The following is a 17,598-nucleotide window of genomic DNA, read 5'->3' as shown; positions in this document are numbered from 1 at the left end:
TCTGGTTGGTGCTGTGAGAAGAGGATGCTGTGCTAGATAGGCCCTTGGCATGATCCAGCAGGGGTCTTCTTCTGTGTTATGTAAACAAAAACTCTATCAGTCTCCAAAGAGTGCCCTCCTTTCCTCCCAAACAAGGAAACACAGGTCATGCTTCCCTTGGAACTACTCAACACTTGGGGGAGTGGGGAGTAACACAGTAGTATTTTCTGTTGCTCAGGTGACCATCTGCTCCCTATTACTGCCACACACTTCTGTCTCCAAAGCGCAGTGTTCAATCAGTAACAGCGATGTCCTTCACCTTTGTTGAAGTGTTTGCCATTTTTTCCCCATCCACATTATTTTGGCACTCTTAATGGCTTCAAAGCTTTTATTCCCCTCCCCTCAACCCCCTTGCAGTCATGCCATATGGTCTCCGTTTTGGAGAAGGGGATGAATCAGCATAAATAACCAGGCTATTAGGCGGTGACAGTGAGCGATGTGCTGTGTCACCTGCCCTCGACAACCTGCTCTATCAACAGGCACCGAGTCCATGTGGGCAGGGTTCCAATTAATCACCGCCTGGCAAGACAAGGGCCTGGGTGTTTAAATAACTGTGAGGCAATCCTTTGTTGGCAATGTAAATTATGCAGTCCAAGCTGAGGATAGCTCCCTAACTGCAGGAAGGCAGTCTATCAAAATGTCATTAGCCGGTGTGGAAAGCCAGGCTATTACTGTTAATGCCTGTGCACGTAGTTGGAGATTTTGCTTAATGACGAATTTGATGAAGTCTGGATGAATCACTGTTGATTGCTCCTCCATATTCATGTCAGGTATCTTTCTCACAAACATGCCCAACTTCTTTTTCTTCTTCTTCTTCTTCTTCTTCTTCTTCTTCTTCTTCTTCTTCTTCCTCTTCTTCTTCTTCTTCTTTGGTGATCACTCGTAGCTGAGTAAGATTGTCTTCCGTGGACACAGTCTTAACAGTGAGTCCGTAAGTGACGATGGAGGCCAATTCTGAATCCACACGTCCTTCCACACTGGGGACATAGGCTTTTGGACAGGAGGTGATCACAGTGAGGGTTTGACAAACGTGCCTTCCTCTTAGCACGTTTCTCCCTTTCGTCCCGAGTTCGGGTGTCTTCAAAGTCCACGACACCTTTGGAAAAGGCTGGTCTCCAATTGGAGTACTTGCAGGCCAGTGTTTCCAAATTGTCGGTGTTTATACTGCTCCCCCCCCAAACATCCCAACAAATAGCCCTTCCCTTTCAATTAGCCTTTCTCTTTCCATTATAGACAACTATAAGGTAACAGAGAACCGTGCAAAAGATTATGGCGGGTCTGTCTTTCACTCGGTGTTTGAGGGATCTAGAGGACTGGGGAAAACAAACCTCTGGTTTGTGTCCTTTATTTGTTAGATGACAGAATTGCAAAGAAATGCCTGAGGGCTAGGATATCTGAAAGACCCCCTTGCTCCCGCGTGAACCTGCCTGTAGGTTGAGATCATCTTAGGAAACCCTGTTGTGTTCCCCACCAACAGAGGTTCACTGAGTGGGAATGCAAGACAAGGCAGCACCTGGTGGTAGGATTCCTCTGCAAAGGAGGCAACACTGGCTCCATTCCTGATGGTTCTTACATGCAGGCTTTGTAAACATGGTTATTCTGTTTAGCATTTAACGGTTTTGAAGATATGATTGTTCTTGTATGTGTGTGTGTTTTAAAAAACTGCTGCTTTTGAATTTAAAGTTACAGTTTTATTTTTTATTTCAGAGAATGTGTGACCTAGGAGCAAGGGTGTGACCTGGGGAGTATCTTAAGCACCAGCTAGAGAGGCTTAGAAGACCACATTTGGCGCCAACCCCTGCCTTTCGGGAATTTATCACAAGCATTTAAATAAAGCATCTCCCTATGCTTCTGCAATTTGTTAAGCACTTTTTTATTTTTAAAAAGATAGATCATTTGGCAATTCTATCTGAACATAAAATAACTATGTATTGTTCCATCAGGATGATTTGATCTCAGCAGGAACTGGCAATGCTATGTTACCCTGTTGAAATACTCTTTTTTATGGAGCTCCAAGCAGGCATTTTGGAGAGTTTTATCTTTTACAGAAGCCAATATGTGATTCTCATTATTTCATGCCTTTCTAAAAGTCCCGAATCAGATTAGAGCAAACACTAAAAATGCAGCACAAAAAAACATTTGCTGGAGCAAACTGTGATTCCAATCTTCAGGAAACATTTTATTGCTGTATTTGTTGTACTTTCTACTGATCAAAATCCCACTGAAGAAGTCTTCATTTATCAAATTGTATTATAGGCCAGATTCAGAAGATCAAAATAGCCAAGGGAATCCTTTTCACTAAATCAATCAGTGAAGATGTACGCAAAGCTTTGAACTCCATAGAGTTATACTTCCATTCTTCCATTCCATTTATTATAAAGAATGGAAGTACAACTTGCATGCTCAAGCACCACAATCCCCAATGCCCCTGACTTAATAAAAGAACCAGTCACGACATGATATACAAATTTTGGGTTAAATAAGACCACATCTTTTATTGACTGCAGGTGTAATAGGTTTGGCATAGGCACTGGGTATAACCATTAACAACAAGCCCGCCTGGTGGAATTATTTCCATGGGGATCTAGCACTGAGGGCCTTCTGGCGGTTCCCTCACTGCGAGAAGCCAAGTTACAGGGAACCAGGCAGAGGGCCATCTCGGTAGTGGCGCCCTCCCTGTGGAACGCCCTCCCACCAGATGCCAAAGAGAACAACAACTACCAGACTTTTAGAAGACATCTGAAGGCAGCCCTGTTTAGGGAAGCTTTTAATGTTTAACAGACCACTGTATTTTAATACTTTGTTGGAAGCCGCCCAACAAATCATTATTATTATTATTGTTTGTTTTGGGATGGGGGGTGGAATATGGGAAGCAGCCATCTCCTGAGTCAGAGCAGAGGGCTATTGAGCTCAGTACTGTCAACACTGACTGGCCGTGGCTCTCCAGGGTTTCAGGCAGGGCTCTCTCTCAGCCCCACCTGGAAACATCTGGAATTGGACCTGGGCCTGTTTGCATGCCAAGCATGCATTTTACTACCACTGAGCTACATTTCTTCCCTGAACTCAGAGAGAGAAACTAGCATCGAAGGAGTGAAGCAGGTCACCAGAGAGAGATTATGCTGTACTGTAGGTTTATAGATTTTCTGCTGCTTTTGATTTATTTTGACTGATTTACTATCCGATCAGCAGCCATTTCCCCTTCTTTGTTATTACAAACAGGAAAAAAACACCCCAACACAACACCCTGAATTATGAAGAGGCTACAGGAGAGAACTGAACACAAACATCTACTCCCAAGTCTCAGGCAGGTTCTATGCAATGAGTCTTTGATATCTGCATTTAATTATGTCTCAATTGGATTATAATAATCCTTTTCCTCCTTGTTTCTCGCTTACCGTTTTCTCCACTTGTCTTGCACTTAATTAAAAATGCAGGCAGCGCAGCTAAGATGGTGAAATTAAGGTTGACACACAGGAGAATTTTGCTTCTGCTGGATCTTTTTTTAACCTGTAAAAGTCTGAGCCTTGGGGATCTTGGTGGGTGATTTTTTTGGGGGGGGTTATATGTGTTCGAATATAGGAAAATCTGACAAAAGCAATTCCATTGGCATTGCTTGAAGGTGAGATAAGATTCCCGTGAGATCTGTCCTAAATAAAGTCATCCTTTGTGGGGGAACCCCCCCACCCCAACATCCATGTTATACATCCATTTGGAGCGGGTTTTGGTTTTTAAAAGTGTAATTACAGATGTTCCCCAGGGCTGAGGAGAAAAATTGTATTAGTGATAGGAACAAATAAGACTAGCAGATAATTGTGATAGTCCAGCCCAGCCCACTTTGTGCTATTCTATACCTGCTGGGTAAGGGCAGTTTACACGGTGATCACAAACAATAGGAAATGAAGAGCAAAGCAAAGCAGTTCAAAGTCGTTGTAATACAGGGATATTCTATATTTTATTCTGCTATCCCCCTCGGTCCAATAAATATCCCTCATGCTTGGTCTCTTCATGCCCTGCGGAGAGCCATTTTGTTGCTTGTTGTCTACAAGAAGGGACCACATAATTGCAAAAATCCAGCTGGGGTCACACCTGGATCCACAGGATTGTGTGTTTGCATCCGTAGCTGGATAAGGAACCAGATATGCAAATACAAATAGATGCTCTGTGTATTCGGCCTTTGATGTGATCCAGCTGCTAAGGTTTACCTGCACATAGTCCTAACGTGATCATTGACAAGATCCCCGAGTATAGCCCTCCCCTTCAAAGTCCTTCTAAACTAGTAGACCCTCAACCCATTGAATAACCTTTTCTTTGATCACCATGGTGATTGCTTTGTTCATTTTGTAGTTTACACCTAAATTAATCCTAAAAGCTTTCCTTTTTGATCTGCAGTCCCTCTGAACGCTCTGTGTTGAGAAGTTGTTTGTTCAAAAACCCTATTCTCACTGCCTGCACATATTAATTGAGTACTGTCCTTCTGCAATAGGTGTAGCCAATATAGCACCTTCCAGATGTTATGGGACTACAACTCCCATCAGCATGACCAGTGGTCAGGGATTATGGGAGATGTAGACTAGCAACATCTAGAGGATGGCATGTTGGCTCCCCCTTCTCTAGAGAAGGGATAGCTGGATCCTTCTTGTCATAGCTACAAGGGCTGAGTGGGCTCCCCAGTCACCTACCCAGAGATAGTCATTGGTTGGAGAGAGAGAGATCTCATTCCCCAGGCTGAGGAACCTTCCCAGCATCCTAGCGCTAAGTCAGAAGTTGCTCTTGAAGTTCCTGCAGTGTCCCAAATGTAGCTTCTTCTTTTTTTTTCGTAGCAAAACTGCTGGATCAGAAACAGAGTCTTATGTCGTATTCAGCAGTACACGAGGCACTTCTTCATGCCCAACAGGTACCCCATGCCAGCTACCCATCACTCCAGTGAGCAGACAAATTAGCATTGCAGGGAGTTGGGCTTGATGAGTCTTTCAACACTACAATTCTATGTTTTTACATTTTTGATTAATGGAGAATGACACAAATTCACTATTTTAAAAAGGATGTGCTGACAGTGGGCTTCTGGGGATTTTTTCTTCTTCCTCAAGTGTTATTGTCGTTGCTGCAATAAGAGTGTGTTAGCGGTGGATTTATACTGGACCATCTACACAGCATTGTGTTTTATTAGTTGTTCTGTGAAGCCTCCCCAGTGTAACTGCTCTCTGGAGGGGCAGTCTTGTGCTTTGTTGTTGTTGTTTAATCGTTTAGTCGTGTCTGACTCTTTGTGACCCCATGGACCAGAGCACGCCAGGCACTCCTGTCTTCCACTGCCTCCCGCAGCTTGGTCAAACTCATGTTGGTAGCTTCAAGAACACTGTCCAACCATCTTGTCCTCTGTCATCCCCTTCTCCTTGTACCCTCAATCTTTCCAAACATCAGTGCAACAAAAGTGTAACAAAAGGCAACAACCCTGAAACATCTGTGGTATGAAAAGTTACATGGTTTCAGCAGGTAGCTACAGGACATGGACTGACTTGAAATAAAGCAGTACGCCCATCACAAACCTTTCTTAGGGGCAAACAGTACTGAAAGGGGGATTGCATATAACCACTCCCATACCATAATGAGCACAAATAAACATGAATGCACAATAAAAGGACATCTGGAGGAGTCCTACGATAAGAGGGGCAGCCTGAGGCATTGGCGCATCAGCTCAGCTGCACAAAGGCTGGCATCTCTTTAATGAATCTGAAATGGATATAGGAATCATTCCATTTTGGCATTTGGGTGTCATTTCAGTGACTGAAATGAATTCCTCCTTTATGACATTTTGAAATCCTGCAACACGAGCCTTCAAAGTACCAAATGTCTGTTTACAATCCATTCGATAATTGGATGGTTGAAGAAGAGGACTGGGTAGATGGAAGGAAATTTCATATCCTAACATGTTGGATGGTCTCTGAAGGCTTTCTCAGATCTTCATTCCACGGGGCAAGAACCAGGGATGAAGGAAGATTCCAAAATGGGGCAGCTCTAAATGTGGACAGATAGGCAGGCTGGCCCCATTTTGAGTTGCATCCTTTAAGCTAGGCCTGTCTGGAAATGGGGCTCATGCCATACCTCTGCTGCTCTCCTGCCTTCCCTGACAGTCTCCCCACAACCAAGGGGCAAAAAAGCTTTGCCATAGGGTAAGGAGGGGGAGAAACTAAATCCACTTTGTAATTAAAGATGAATCTGTCAGGTTCACACTAACTTATGTCAAATTCACACGGTACAAATTCCTTCTATTACTACCATGGGGAAAAGTAAAAGGTGACATGTTCTTTTTGACACAGGAGAGACTCTGTAGGCCCTCTGGCTAAAGAAAATCATTTCTTGCTGGGGATCACCAGCTCATAAACAAGCCTACAATTTGTGTCTGGAAGGGAGCATTCTCCTGTCCCTTACGCCTTTTCCCAAAGTAAGGCATCAACATGCTCCTAAGTAATGTGTACAGAAGTAGACAGAAGGGCAAGAAAATGACAGAGATGTGAATAGAGGCCTTGAGGAAGGGTACCCCAACTAGTTGTGAAGGGGAAGTGCTTGGAAATTGGGCCTTTTAATTTTATTTTTGTTTATTTTTTGCGGGGGGGCCCCTCAATATTTGTTGAGTGTTAATGTCAAATAACCCAGTTAACTTTTTTGGAAATGCTGGAGGGTGCTAGCAAACACAACTTTAGCAACAGCCTAATGACTCCTCTTCACAAAAATCAACGTTTACTGGCGCTGACATATCAGAAGAGACAGAAGTTGCTAGGCTACTCCTACTAATCTCAATATACTTATAGGAGTGGATATCACCACATATGGGCCAAAAGGTTTCTGCACCTCTGACTTATAGGAATATATCAGCGCACATCCCACCTTCTTTCTATAATAATTTAAAAAAACCTTTGATACTTATGAGTTTTAAAGTTAGCAAATACTTAATTTTCCAGAAGTTTGCCAACGAAATGCTTCAAGCAAATATAGTTGGAGAAAAAAAATGAACTTTATTTACATATTATGTGTCATCAAAGTATTGTTGTGTGTCTTGTTTTTTAAAGCACTCTTTTGGTGGGGGTTTTTTACATTATTATTAGTTGTTAAGTTATTAGTTGCTAATTATTAGCTGTGACAATAATAACAAATGTGATAAACTTCATTATTATTCTGGAATCAAACTTGCTGTGGGCCTGATTTTCCATCTCCCGCAGTTACCCTCATTCAGAGCTACATATTTGCTCCGATAAATACATAGAGGTCTTATCTTAGAATCATAGAATTGTAGAGTTAGAAGGGACTGGAAGGGTCATCTAGCCCAATGCCCTGCAATACAGCAATCTCAGCTAGAGCATCCATGGCAGATGGCCATCCAGCTCTGCTTAAAACCGCCAAGGAAGGAGAGTCCATAACCTCCGGAGGGAGACCGTTTCACTGTTGAACGTCTCTTACTGTCAGAAAGTTCTTCCTGATATTTAGTCAGAATCTCCTTTCTTGTGACTTGAAGCCATTGATTTGGTCCTACCCTCTGGAGCAGGAGAAAACAAGCTTGCTCCATCTTCTCTGTGGCAGCCCTTGAGACATTTGAAGATGGCTATCATAACTCCTCTCAGTCTCCTCTTTTCCAGGCTAAACATACCCAGCTCCCCCTAGAAAAACACAAGTGCTAAGTCAAGAACAAACCTTGGCTCTGGAACAAGACAAAACACGAACCTAGGTTTGGATACATTGCTAAGCCAAACCATGGCTTAGCTCCAGGTAGCATGGGAGAGAAGTGAAAGGGCCTTGTATTTTTCCTCGGAGTACCCTCATCCTGGTTTGTCCATGCTTAGCCATGTTTGGGTTTGCATTGTGAATAACCAGGCATGTATGTGTATCACCCAGGTTTTGTTTTTCTTTTTTTAATTCAATGCAATAATTATTATTACCAAAGCCAGTCCTGTTTCCCTCCCTTTTGTACTACAATAACTGTGCAGAAGTAATGGTTAAAGAGCTTACCGAAATAATCTAGATTGTTTCCATTTGAAAGTGCTTCACTGCTTTGGTGTTAAGTACGTAGTAAAAAATAAAAAACCAGCTGTAGACACAACTGATTTCATTTCCCCAAATGATGTGGCAGCTACCAGCCTCAAGGAAAGGAGCAGGTTGAAGTGCAAATGGTCAACATTGCATTTAGAATAGCTAATAATAGTAATAATCCTTTATGCTGTTGTAGAGCCTTTTATGTAAGAACAGAAAAGGTCACAGGAATGCAAAGAGTGACTATTTCATGGCTGCACACTCACTTAGTGTCCTTTTAATATTTCCACAAGCTCAAGGGGGGGGGGGGAGAGAAAGAGAGAGAAATAATTGTAAAGAAAGTAACTAAATGTATTCCCATACTGATGAGGCAGAGAGGATGAGTGATTTGTTGACCCTACAGCATTTGTTGACCCTATAGCTATTTGGCCCCCAGTCATTTCCCTTTAATGCCTGCACAATTGTCAATGGGAAGACTTTCAGATGATTGGCAGCACCATTCCAGGACTGTTGGTTATGAAAATCCACCCCATTTCAACACTGAAAATATTTACTGCCAGGCTAGGATCAATGCAGACAAGAACTAGCAGATATCTTGACTTGCCTGCACTAGGTACAGGCCGCAGGCTGGAGAAAGTATTCCTTCACATAACGAAAGTTACAAATATTCTGAATATTTCAGATGGGGCTTTCCAAGCACCAGAGAGATCTCTTAGATATGGCTGGTCATATCCATGATGAAGTGTTACACAGTTTCCTTCCAGGTGGGCACCATGTTCCAACCTTAATTTTGGAAGCAAGCCTCAAAGAGGTGACTTTCTCAGGATACAAAGGCTAGGGGTGAACTACTCCATTTGTTCACTTGCATGCAAAACTTAAAGGTAAAGGGACCCCTGACTGTTAGGTCCAGTCGCGGATGACTCTGGGGTTGCGGCACTCATCTCGCTTTACTGGCCGAGGGAGCCGGCGTACAGCTTCCGGCTCATGTGGCAAACCAGAGCAGCGCATGGAAACGCCGTTTACCTTCCTGCCGGAGCGGTACCTATTTATCTACTTGCACTTTGATGTACTTTTGAACTGCTAGGTTGGCGGGAGCAGGGACCAAGCAACGGGAGCTCACCCCGTCATGGGGATTTGAACCGCCGACCTTCTGATCGGCAAGCCCAAGAGGCTCAGTGGTTTAGACCACAGCGCCACCCGCGTCCCTCCCACATACAAAACTTACCATTCTTTTAACAAAATGCAGCTGTAGAGATTGTGACCAGTGTGGATGTGGAAATGGGTAGGGGAAAGTACTTCTTAACTCTTTCTCACCTCTGGTGGCTCTCCCATCCCACACACCTAAAATCTCCACCACCAACTGTTTTTCTGCTTGCAGGGGGAAAAGATATGTGTACAATGTGTGATGTGACATCACCATACTTTGTATTTCCTGGCACAGCCACCAGCAGCCAATGATGTGAGCAAATTGTACAGTGTGATGATGAAAGCTCACACCTTGTGCGACACCAGGCATAAAACACAGGAAGACAGGAAGAAAAGAAATGCCTTTAAGCACTTCTTTCAGTGTCCAGATCTACCCACTTGGCATGGAACTGAAATGGGGCTTCTCCAGATATTGGATATTGCTTTGTGACTAGTCAATTGTGACTCCAATGCATGAATTCCCTACTTATGGGCTAAGTGTCCCTCCTCATAGGTGCTGGGATGCACAACATCAATAAAAGGAAAAGAAGAAGAGGTCAAAAACAGCAGCACAGCTACCTCTGTTTCTGCCAAGAAACAGCACTGTGTCCCATCCATTTCTTCTGAACTTGATGTGAGGCTACTGTCTTTGAATCAGGTGTTGCAGGATTATTCCCCCAAAGACCAAAAATGTGATAAAAGATATCCTTCGAGCCAATCATTTGGAGAAGCCCTTAAGACACAGCACTATTGCTAAACATTCATCTGTGCAGCTTCAGGACAAGCGCCAAGGCAATTGGAGGCTGGAGGAGGAGGAATAAAACTATTGATGGAGTGGAAACCTTTACGTCTTGAACTGTTTAATCTTCAGGGCTTAGGGACCAGGTGATAAGACGGTCGCTTGTGCACTCATAAAAAAAAAGAGGACACGGTTCAGCAAAATAAACAGGACAAAATAGGACACTGATTTGCATAAAAATTGCATAAGCTAATTTATATGAATAGGTGCAGATTTTAAATGACATACCACAATTTAAACAGAAATACAATCCATCTCACCATTGTGGGGAAGACTATGACCTGGTGATCTTTGTGCCTACTTCGTCTGCTGCTTAGGTGCTACCTGCAGTCCCTGCTCCTTAATGGTTTTGAACAGGACAGCCTTCCACATAGAGCTATATCCTTTGGACAGTAGGCCACATGATGATCCTAGGCATCCAACCACTTGGAGGCATCGTAAGAAAATAAGAGGAGCCCTTCTAGGAATCCAAAGGGAAACAACGGGAGACCATCTACAGAATCTTGCAGCAGAAATGTTTATTCTGTAGAAGTGTGAGGGAGAAAAAATAAGGTGTATGCACATAGTTTATTCCCCTAAACAAAGAAACCTAAAAAATATTCCAGGGTGATTGAAAGTTTTGTCCCCTTTAGTTCCAGCATCAAGTATATATCCAGGCAAATGGGATTTGCAACAGTTCGGTAGAAAACAATCCATTTTCAAGGCATTAAACATCAAAGTACATATTGGAATTATTTTCCAGTGTGTTTGTGTGTGTGTGTCTGGGGGGGGGGGAGCGATTATGTTTTCTATATATATTTATATAAATCCAGTTCTTGCAACATGGCAGATGTAAGAGTTTGTGTCACTTGTGAATCTTTATTCGTTGTTGTAGATGCAGCAATGTTGGGGAGCATCCAGTTCTTGAGTCCACACTTTATAAAATGCATAGGAAAGAGACACTGGATGCAGAGAAAAAGAAAACATGTTTTCTTTAAATGAAGCATTTATTACCACCCCCCCTTGATGGCATCGCTACTCTGGAAACTCCACAAATTCGCCTTCGCCCCCCTTTTAAAGCTATCTATGGCATAGACAAAACCCCTCTACAAACACTTTTAAAACAGCTGCGAGGTTGCTTGCATGTACTAAAGTGGTGAGAGATTGTAAGGAAAAATAATGCTAATATTAAGAAAGCTTGCAAGACACTGTGATACCAAATTAGAGCCTATGGGGAATCTTAACAAGGAAGGCAAATTTTATTGTATGGATATTATTAGGCTAGAGAAATTATGAATATGGGGCGGACTCTTTTCTGTTGACACCAAGTCAAGGGGAGGAAGCCTCAGCTCCTTCTACTCAGAACCAATGTTCAGTGATGCCAGAAGCATAAATGAGTGATTACACCCCACAAGATTGTCACGGCTAAAATGGCCGCTGTTTCTTTAATGCGAATAAAGCTGGCTCAGCATGAGTCAGCGGCCTGCACCAAGTTGTATATATAGAGTGAGAAATGTTAGTTTGGTTGCTGGTGTTTGGGTTGGTTGGTTGGTTAGTGTTGGTGTGTATAGTTGTTCAGTCGCTTTTGCACAAAGACTTTTAAGAATAAAACTCTGCAAGGATATTCTCGTGGACTCTTTTTGTGCCGACAAGGGTCCAAGGACCAGGCTGAGGAGACAAAGGGAGGTCAGAACCTTTTCCTCCTTCTTTTTGCTTTTTACAAACACTGACAAAGATCAGTTGTTTATCCAACACAAATGTGCTCCTTAGCAAACCTGTTTCAGAGAACAAGTGTACGGCTTAGATCCAACCTATTGTGGAAATTGCTCTTAAGCTCTCACACAACAGCCCACACAAGCCTGGAAGGCATGCCTGAGACTGGTGTTCCCAGCACAGAAAGAGCTTTTAAATCTCTCCACCTTACGGTGCATTTAATCTGTGTGATGTCAGCTGGCCGACGACCAACCACAGAAAGCTGCAATTGCGTAAGTTAAATGCATGCAACTTATGAGTCAACTTTATGTCTAAATTGTCAGGAGATGTGTCTTGTAGAGTTAATTAGTTCCTTCCCCCAAGATAAATATTTCATTTCATTTCATAATTCAAGCATTGTGAGAATTGGATCAACAATTATGCTTATATATTTCACCTCTTCAAAGCACACCATATCCTCCATACTAAATAAATCCCTGCACATGGAAACCTAGATGCCAAGAAGGGTTGTTCTAGCCTAGTCTCCCCTGACACACTAGTTTTCTGTGTGGGTGCTCTTTGTTTTTGTGTTTGGTTTGTTTTGAAATGTGAAGCAGTACACTCCATGAGACTAGGCCTATGATACCAGGAAGTGGTTTCATGTCTAATCAAAACAGGACAACAGAAATGGTGTGGGTCACACAAGCAATTTGTGGTATGCTTTGTTAAAAATCACACAGCACCTTCCTATACACATCTATTTAGAAATTTCACTGAGTTCAATGGGTCTTGCTCCTAGGAAAGAGAGTACAGGCTTTCAGCCTTAAGGCACCATTAAAAAGTCACTGTTGCAAATCATTTTTAATACTCCATGATCCACTTTGTCCTGTTAATCAACACAGTTCTTTCTTTAACACAACTTTGTGATACTATCCCTTACCTGATGTGTGACATTCTTTATGTAAAGTCCTCAGCGATACACTTAAAACTTATTTCGAAGCATGGTTGCTACTCAGCACGAAAGCTCCCATTGAAGTTTTATCTGGGTACTTGCCGAAAAATTCTTGTGACAGTCGCAGAAAATCAGCATTTTGTTTGGTAATGTAGGAGGCAGTGGCGGCGCTTCATGCTCCGGCACTGGAGGGTGGAGAGCAGGTGGGGAGCTGGACCATTTCCTAGGGGCACGACGTGCCACCCGCAGGGGCGTGGTGTGCATCCTTGGGGCGTGGCACCCAGTGTGGGTGGGAGGGCAGCCGTGATGGCACCCCACCAGGATTACACTTCCAGAGGCACTGCACTCCCCCCGCACCCCTCTTCCTCCACCAGTGGTAGGAGGTGATTCATGGGGAAAGTCACCATATGGAGGTTGCTTGAAGTCACTCCACATACTGGTACTAGGAAGATAGGGCTTTAGGGAAAAAGCCCAGAATGTGCAGGAGGCCCCCAAACACAGCAGTGCCGTTGTCTTACCATATTTGAAAATTAAGAAGGACACAGCGCCATCTAAAGAGGGGAGTCCTTGTAAGACTGTTGAGTCTAAAATCACCTAACGGCACCACTGACTCAATGAGGCAGTCATTGCCACATGACCAGTTTCTTGTGTGAAGTCTCACTGCACATAGGTGAGACAGTTATTATTGCTACAACCACTCAAGAGTGTCAACCTGAGGCCGAGATGCTATACACAAGCTGGTGGCCACCATGTGGAATAATGGACACCACATAGTAGCTGTAACTTTGTAAGCAGCAACGTCTCCTTACGAAACATGCTACAGCAACAGACTTGAGCTTCTGCTGGCCTACACACACACACACACACACACACACACACACACACACACATATATGTACACACGCACGCACGCACGCACGCACGCACACACACACACACACACACTGACTGAAGAGTGTTCTATATTATTAAGAAGAAGAAGGAATAAAACAAGCAGCACAGAACAAGCAAGCATACCTATAGGAATGCAGACCCTTGGAGAATGTAACTGCCTTCATTTTACCAGGGGGGAGGAGGGGCTAGCTGCAAGATGAGCCCCAAAATAACAAAGGAGGGAGGGATATAGAAGCTGACTAAAATTGCAGTTGTCAAGGAAATTACAAACCTCGCAATCCACCGAGAGATGTTTCCATCCTTTGCTTGTGTCTTGACAGACTGTAATTTGTCATATAGGATGAAGACTATCGATCATACATACAGTTTCTGTGACTGTCTGGTAAACAGAATAAGTCTGAGCCCCAGACTGGATAAAGAACAATGCCTCATAGCTCAGAATCTTTCCCCAGAAGCTGACTAAAAACAGCTACTAATAACTGTCAGCCTGTGCATATTTAACAATTTTGCTCTTTTCTGGTTGTGTGTGTGTGTGGCCTTTTAAAAATTTGCTCTTGAGAAAGAATTATTCATGAGATCCTTCACTTATAATCAGACATGAACCGGGAACGTGAAGAGTGGGAGAGTGAAAAAAAGCAGGATATCGGTGCTTTGGTGTCTCTTTGCTATCTCACTTTCTGAAGTTCTTGTCTTAGCCACGATGGCAAAGGTTGTCCCAGTCTGTGCAGCAGTTTGGATAGTTCCACATTGTGATCTCTGTAGTAGTTTGAAAGGAATGCCCTAGACTGACAATGAGGAAAAGAAAGCAACTGTCAGACTGAGTCCTCTGCATAGGATTTACCTAAAACAATATTTCTTATAAAACCCTTTTCTCAGGCCACTTGAAAGCTATAGGGGGATCTCAGCCAACCCCTTAATAAACTTGTTTCTTTGTTCTACAAATCAAAACACATGCATAACTCATATATTTTATTCATGGCAGTCTTGCTTTCCTCATGTGATGGATGTGCCTGTGGGGCTATATAGATTCATCTTGAAATCTTGGCTATATGTAACTCCATCTTGTAATTTATTTTTTATACTGAATATGCTCTGTGTATGCTTCTGCTATTTTATGTAGGGCTATGTGTTGGTTTGTACATATGATTATGATAAATCAGTAACAATTAAACAAAAAAAAAGGATGTGCCTGCTTTTGTGAGCAAAGTCACATGAAGTCAGGTGTAATGTTTGATCACTGAACTTGGCTAGAGGGTTCCTGAGGTGGAGTGGCAGACTTCATCACTGCTTGGACACTGGGTGACATTTTGAATCAAAACTTTACTTTGGCATGACTTCACCCAGGTTTGGCATCGGTTTGGCCGCCTCTCGATATAGCGTCCACAAACTTGGCATGAGGGTTCCTGAAGAGCAGATGGCAGACTTCAATGCTTGGATGTTGGGCACCATTTTGATTCAATATGGCAGACCCAAATGTGACTGTGGTGTGCATTTGCTCCCCAAACTTGGCACAAGGGTTCCTAAGTTGGGGGTGAGAGTCTTTGAATGCCAAGCACCATTTTGAATCAAGATGGCAGACCAAAATGAGACTTTGTTGTGTCTTCACAATTTTTAGCGTGATGGGTTCAAACTCATAAATTACACTATCCATTTTAAAACCACAATATGTTTGTGTTTTTTTTAATCCAGGGCAGGACTAGGCACTCCCCACTAGTATATTATATTTCTGATAATAAGCTTTCAACAGAAATCACTGCCATTAGCCCTGCACAATAAAGGCACAATTCAGTTCCCAATCAGGACCAGCAACGAGGGTTAGCAATGTCAAGGCCCTGCTGAGATTTCTGCCTCTACAAGTTGCCCATCGTCATCCCCTCAGATCATCTGGTCTTACTGCTTCTCACTGCTGCAGCTAAATGTTTGGCTTCCCTCTCTGAGCACATGAGCAATGACAGGAGATAGGAGAAGGAGCAGCAACCTCTGCTTGCTTTCCCCCCTCCCTCTGGTAGGCCATGTGGATTGGTCCTGGACAAAAAGGGCAAGCCAATGGGCAGCAGCAACAGAAGGAAGACCCACTCAGAGAAGGGAAACTCCTTGGTGTCATCTTGCAAAAGACCTCCAATTGAACTTGGAGCTGGTACTGCTCCTAGTAATGAACTCCACTTTTTTCTTCATTGAGACATTAAAATGGTACCTAATGTTAGTATAGCTGTAAAGTTTAGATATATGAAGAAAATGGTACCTCTTGATCCATTGGTGGGTATTTTCGGCCTTTACTTTTCCCCAGGCATTTTGTCTTTCCTCCTTCCAGTAGTTGACACCAAAACCCTTTCTGAGGGTCAAACCTACAAAAGTTTGCCTAAATTAATGGAAGATGTACATGGGGGAAAACCAAAGCTTCTCAACACTCAATGGCAGTCATCTCTGGCAGTCATTTTCACCTTTCCAATGCAAAAGAAATCTGGGCAAGAATTTGAAATGTCAAACTTAAAAATCAAGGATGGAGGAACTGTAATTTTTTTTAAAAAAAAATCATACTAATGAAGGAACCAAATATATTAATTTTGAATATACTGTTGCAGCATATGTAAAATGCTGGAAAAGTTTGCAACATTTTCACTATTTAGGAGATGTTTTGGAAGGCCGCAGAATAATTGGCTGGAATATAACAGTAATTAGCTGCCAAATGTATTTTTTCTCTCTTTGCCTTGGGCTTGTTCCGATAATAGCAATGAACCTGAATATACCCACATATAAAAACACATTTCAGATATAGAGAGGTATTTTCCCTCCCAGCTCGGTCTGTTACTTCTATTCCTCAGCCCCTAAATTGTATTTTAGTTGTGGTATCAATTAAAATTAAATAAATCATTGATTTAAAAAGGATATATTGAGAGGAGATTCATTTCTATCTACAATTTCCCAATCTCCTTTTTGCATAGCAAAGTACTTTTGCTAGCTTCCAGTAATTTCCCAAGAGGAGAAGCAATGTCACTGCCTATGCACAAGGAAAGAAATAAAGCTGTAGAACTTATGCTCCAAACAATATATATGCTTTCCAGGAAATGTATATAACTTTACCAAGAAGCAGTGCTAATTTGACAAGCTTTTAAAAAGTTTCTCCTTTTAAAATCTAACCCCAAATTACTTTCCCCTTCCTCATTCTCTATAACTACTCTCTATTTCCTTTTTACTCTTTCTATTTCTTTAATCAAGTAAAACAAAGGCAGGCAGATGATTTGGTGTAATGGTGCCCTTTTAAAAAAGGGGTGGTGGTACCAAGGCACCTCAACTGACCATAAAGAGGAGTGGGGAAGTGGGGAGGTTAGGGGAGTGGTATTCTACAAATTATACACCTACTCATGTTAGGACACCAAAAATAACTGATTACAGGAGAAATAATAAGGTGAAGCTGAGGAAAATCAGGACAGGCAGCTGTCAAAAAAGACCAGAACAAATGTGCGCTTTGCTGCCAACTCTGGATGAGCCCTAAGCAATGAAACTGCCGAAGCTTGCATCGATTTTATAACCACTGGTATTGTGGAGAGTGGGCACAATTCACTGCTGTAATATAGTTACTGATTCACACTTGTGTGCATGAAAGGGTTAACCAGAGCTCAGGTTGCCAATGAGGTGGAGCTTAGCAGGCTCCCTACAGCCTTTTGTTTTCTCCCTCCCAGTCTTTCTCTTTCTGTTTTGTGGAACAAGCAAATAGCCATGTGGGAATGGCTCACTACAAGTGGGCTGAATCTCTCTAAAATGATATTTTATAGTCTGCATCTTTGCTCACCCAAAGATAGCATGATTCTTTTTGTAAGGAAACCAAGCGCATTAAAACTTGGTTAGATTTACATCTGCACTCAACCATCTTTTAAACAAACCTTTAAAATACTTAGGCGAGAATAAATCACAGGCAGTTAGCTTTGCAAATAAGTGAATATTTTATTCACAAGAGTTTCCAGAAGTTACAGCAAACAAGTCTCCATCCATGGGCAGTACATCGAAGATGAAAAAGGTTCCAAATGACTTAAAAAGGAAA

General features: G+C 42.6%; 1 protein-coding gene and 1 long non-coding RNA gene across 4 annotated transcripts in view; one reads left to right on the top strand and one right to left on the bottom strand.

Annotated features, from left to right (window-relative positions):
• Positions 1 to 17,598, top strand: part of LOC310742613 — a 510,016-nt gene that overhangs the window by 225,249 nt on the left and 267,169 nt on the right. The window lies entirely within an intron of this gene.
• The window catches only part of NDST4 (N-deacetylase and N-sulfotransferase 4), a 126,201-nt gene continuing 118,813 nt past the window's right edge, over positions 10,211 to 17,598 (bottom strand). For 2 of the 3 annotated variants that reach the window (XM_083571162.1, XM_083571161.1), the window contains 3 exons: positions 15,802 to 15,904; positions 13,831 to 14,344; positions 10,211 to 10,983 (listed from right to left, as the gene is read on the bottom strand). In XM_083571162.1, coding sequence (XP_083427288.1) covers positions 14,225 to 14,344; positions 15,802 to 15,904 — 223 coding nt within the window. In that variant the 3' untranslated portion in view covers positions 10,211 to 10,983; positions 13,831 to 14,224. Of the gene's footprint in view, positions 10,984 to 11,561; positions 13,513 to 13,598; positions 14,345 to 15,801; positions 15,905 to 17,598 lie in introns of those variants that run through there. The other variant, XM_083571160.1, reaches the window with a different exon arrangement.

The sequence above is a fragment of the Podarcis filfolensis genome, assembly GCF_964270895.1.
Source record: "Podarcis filfolensis genome assembly, chromosome: 9".
Taxonomy (NCBI): Eukaryota; Metazoa; Chordata; class Lepidosauria; order Squamata; family Lacertidae; genus Podarcis; species Podarcis filfolensis.
Note: the sequence above shows the minus strand (reverse complement) of the source record. Positions and strands in the feature narration are given on the sequence as shown.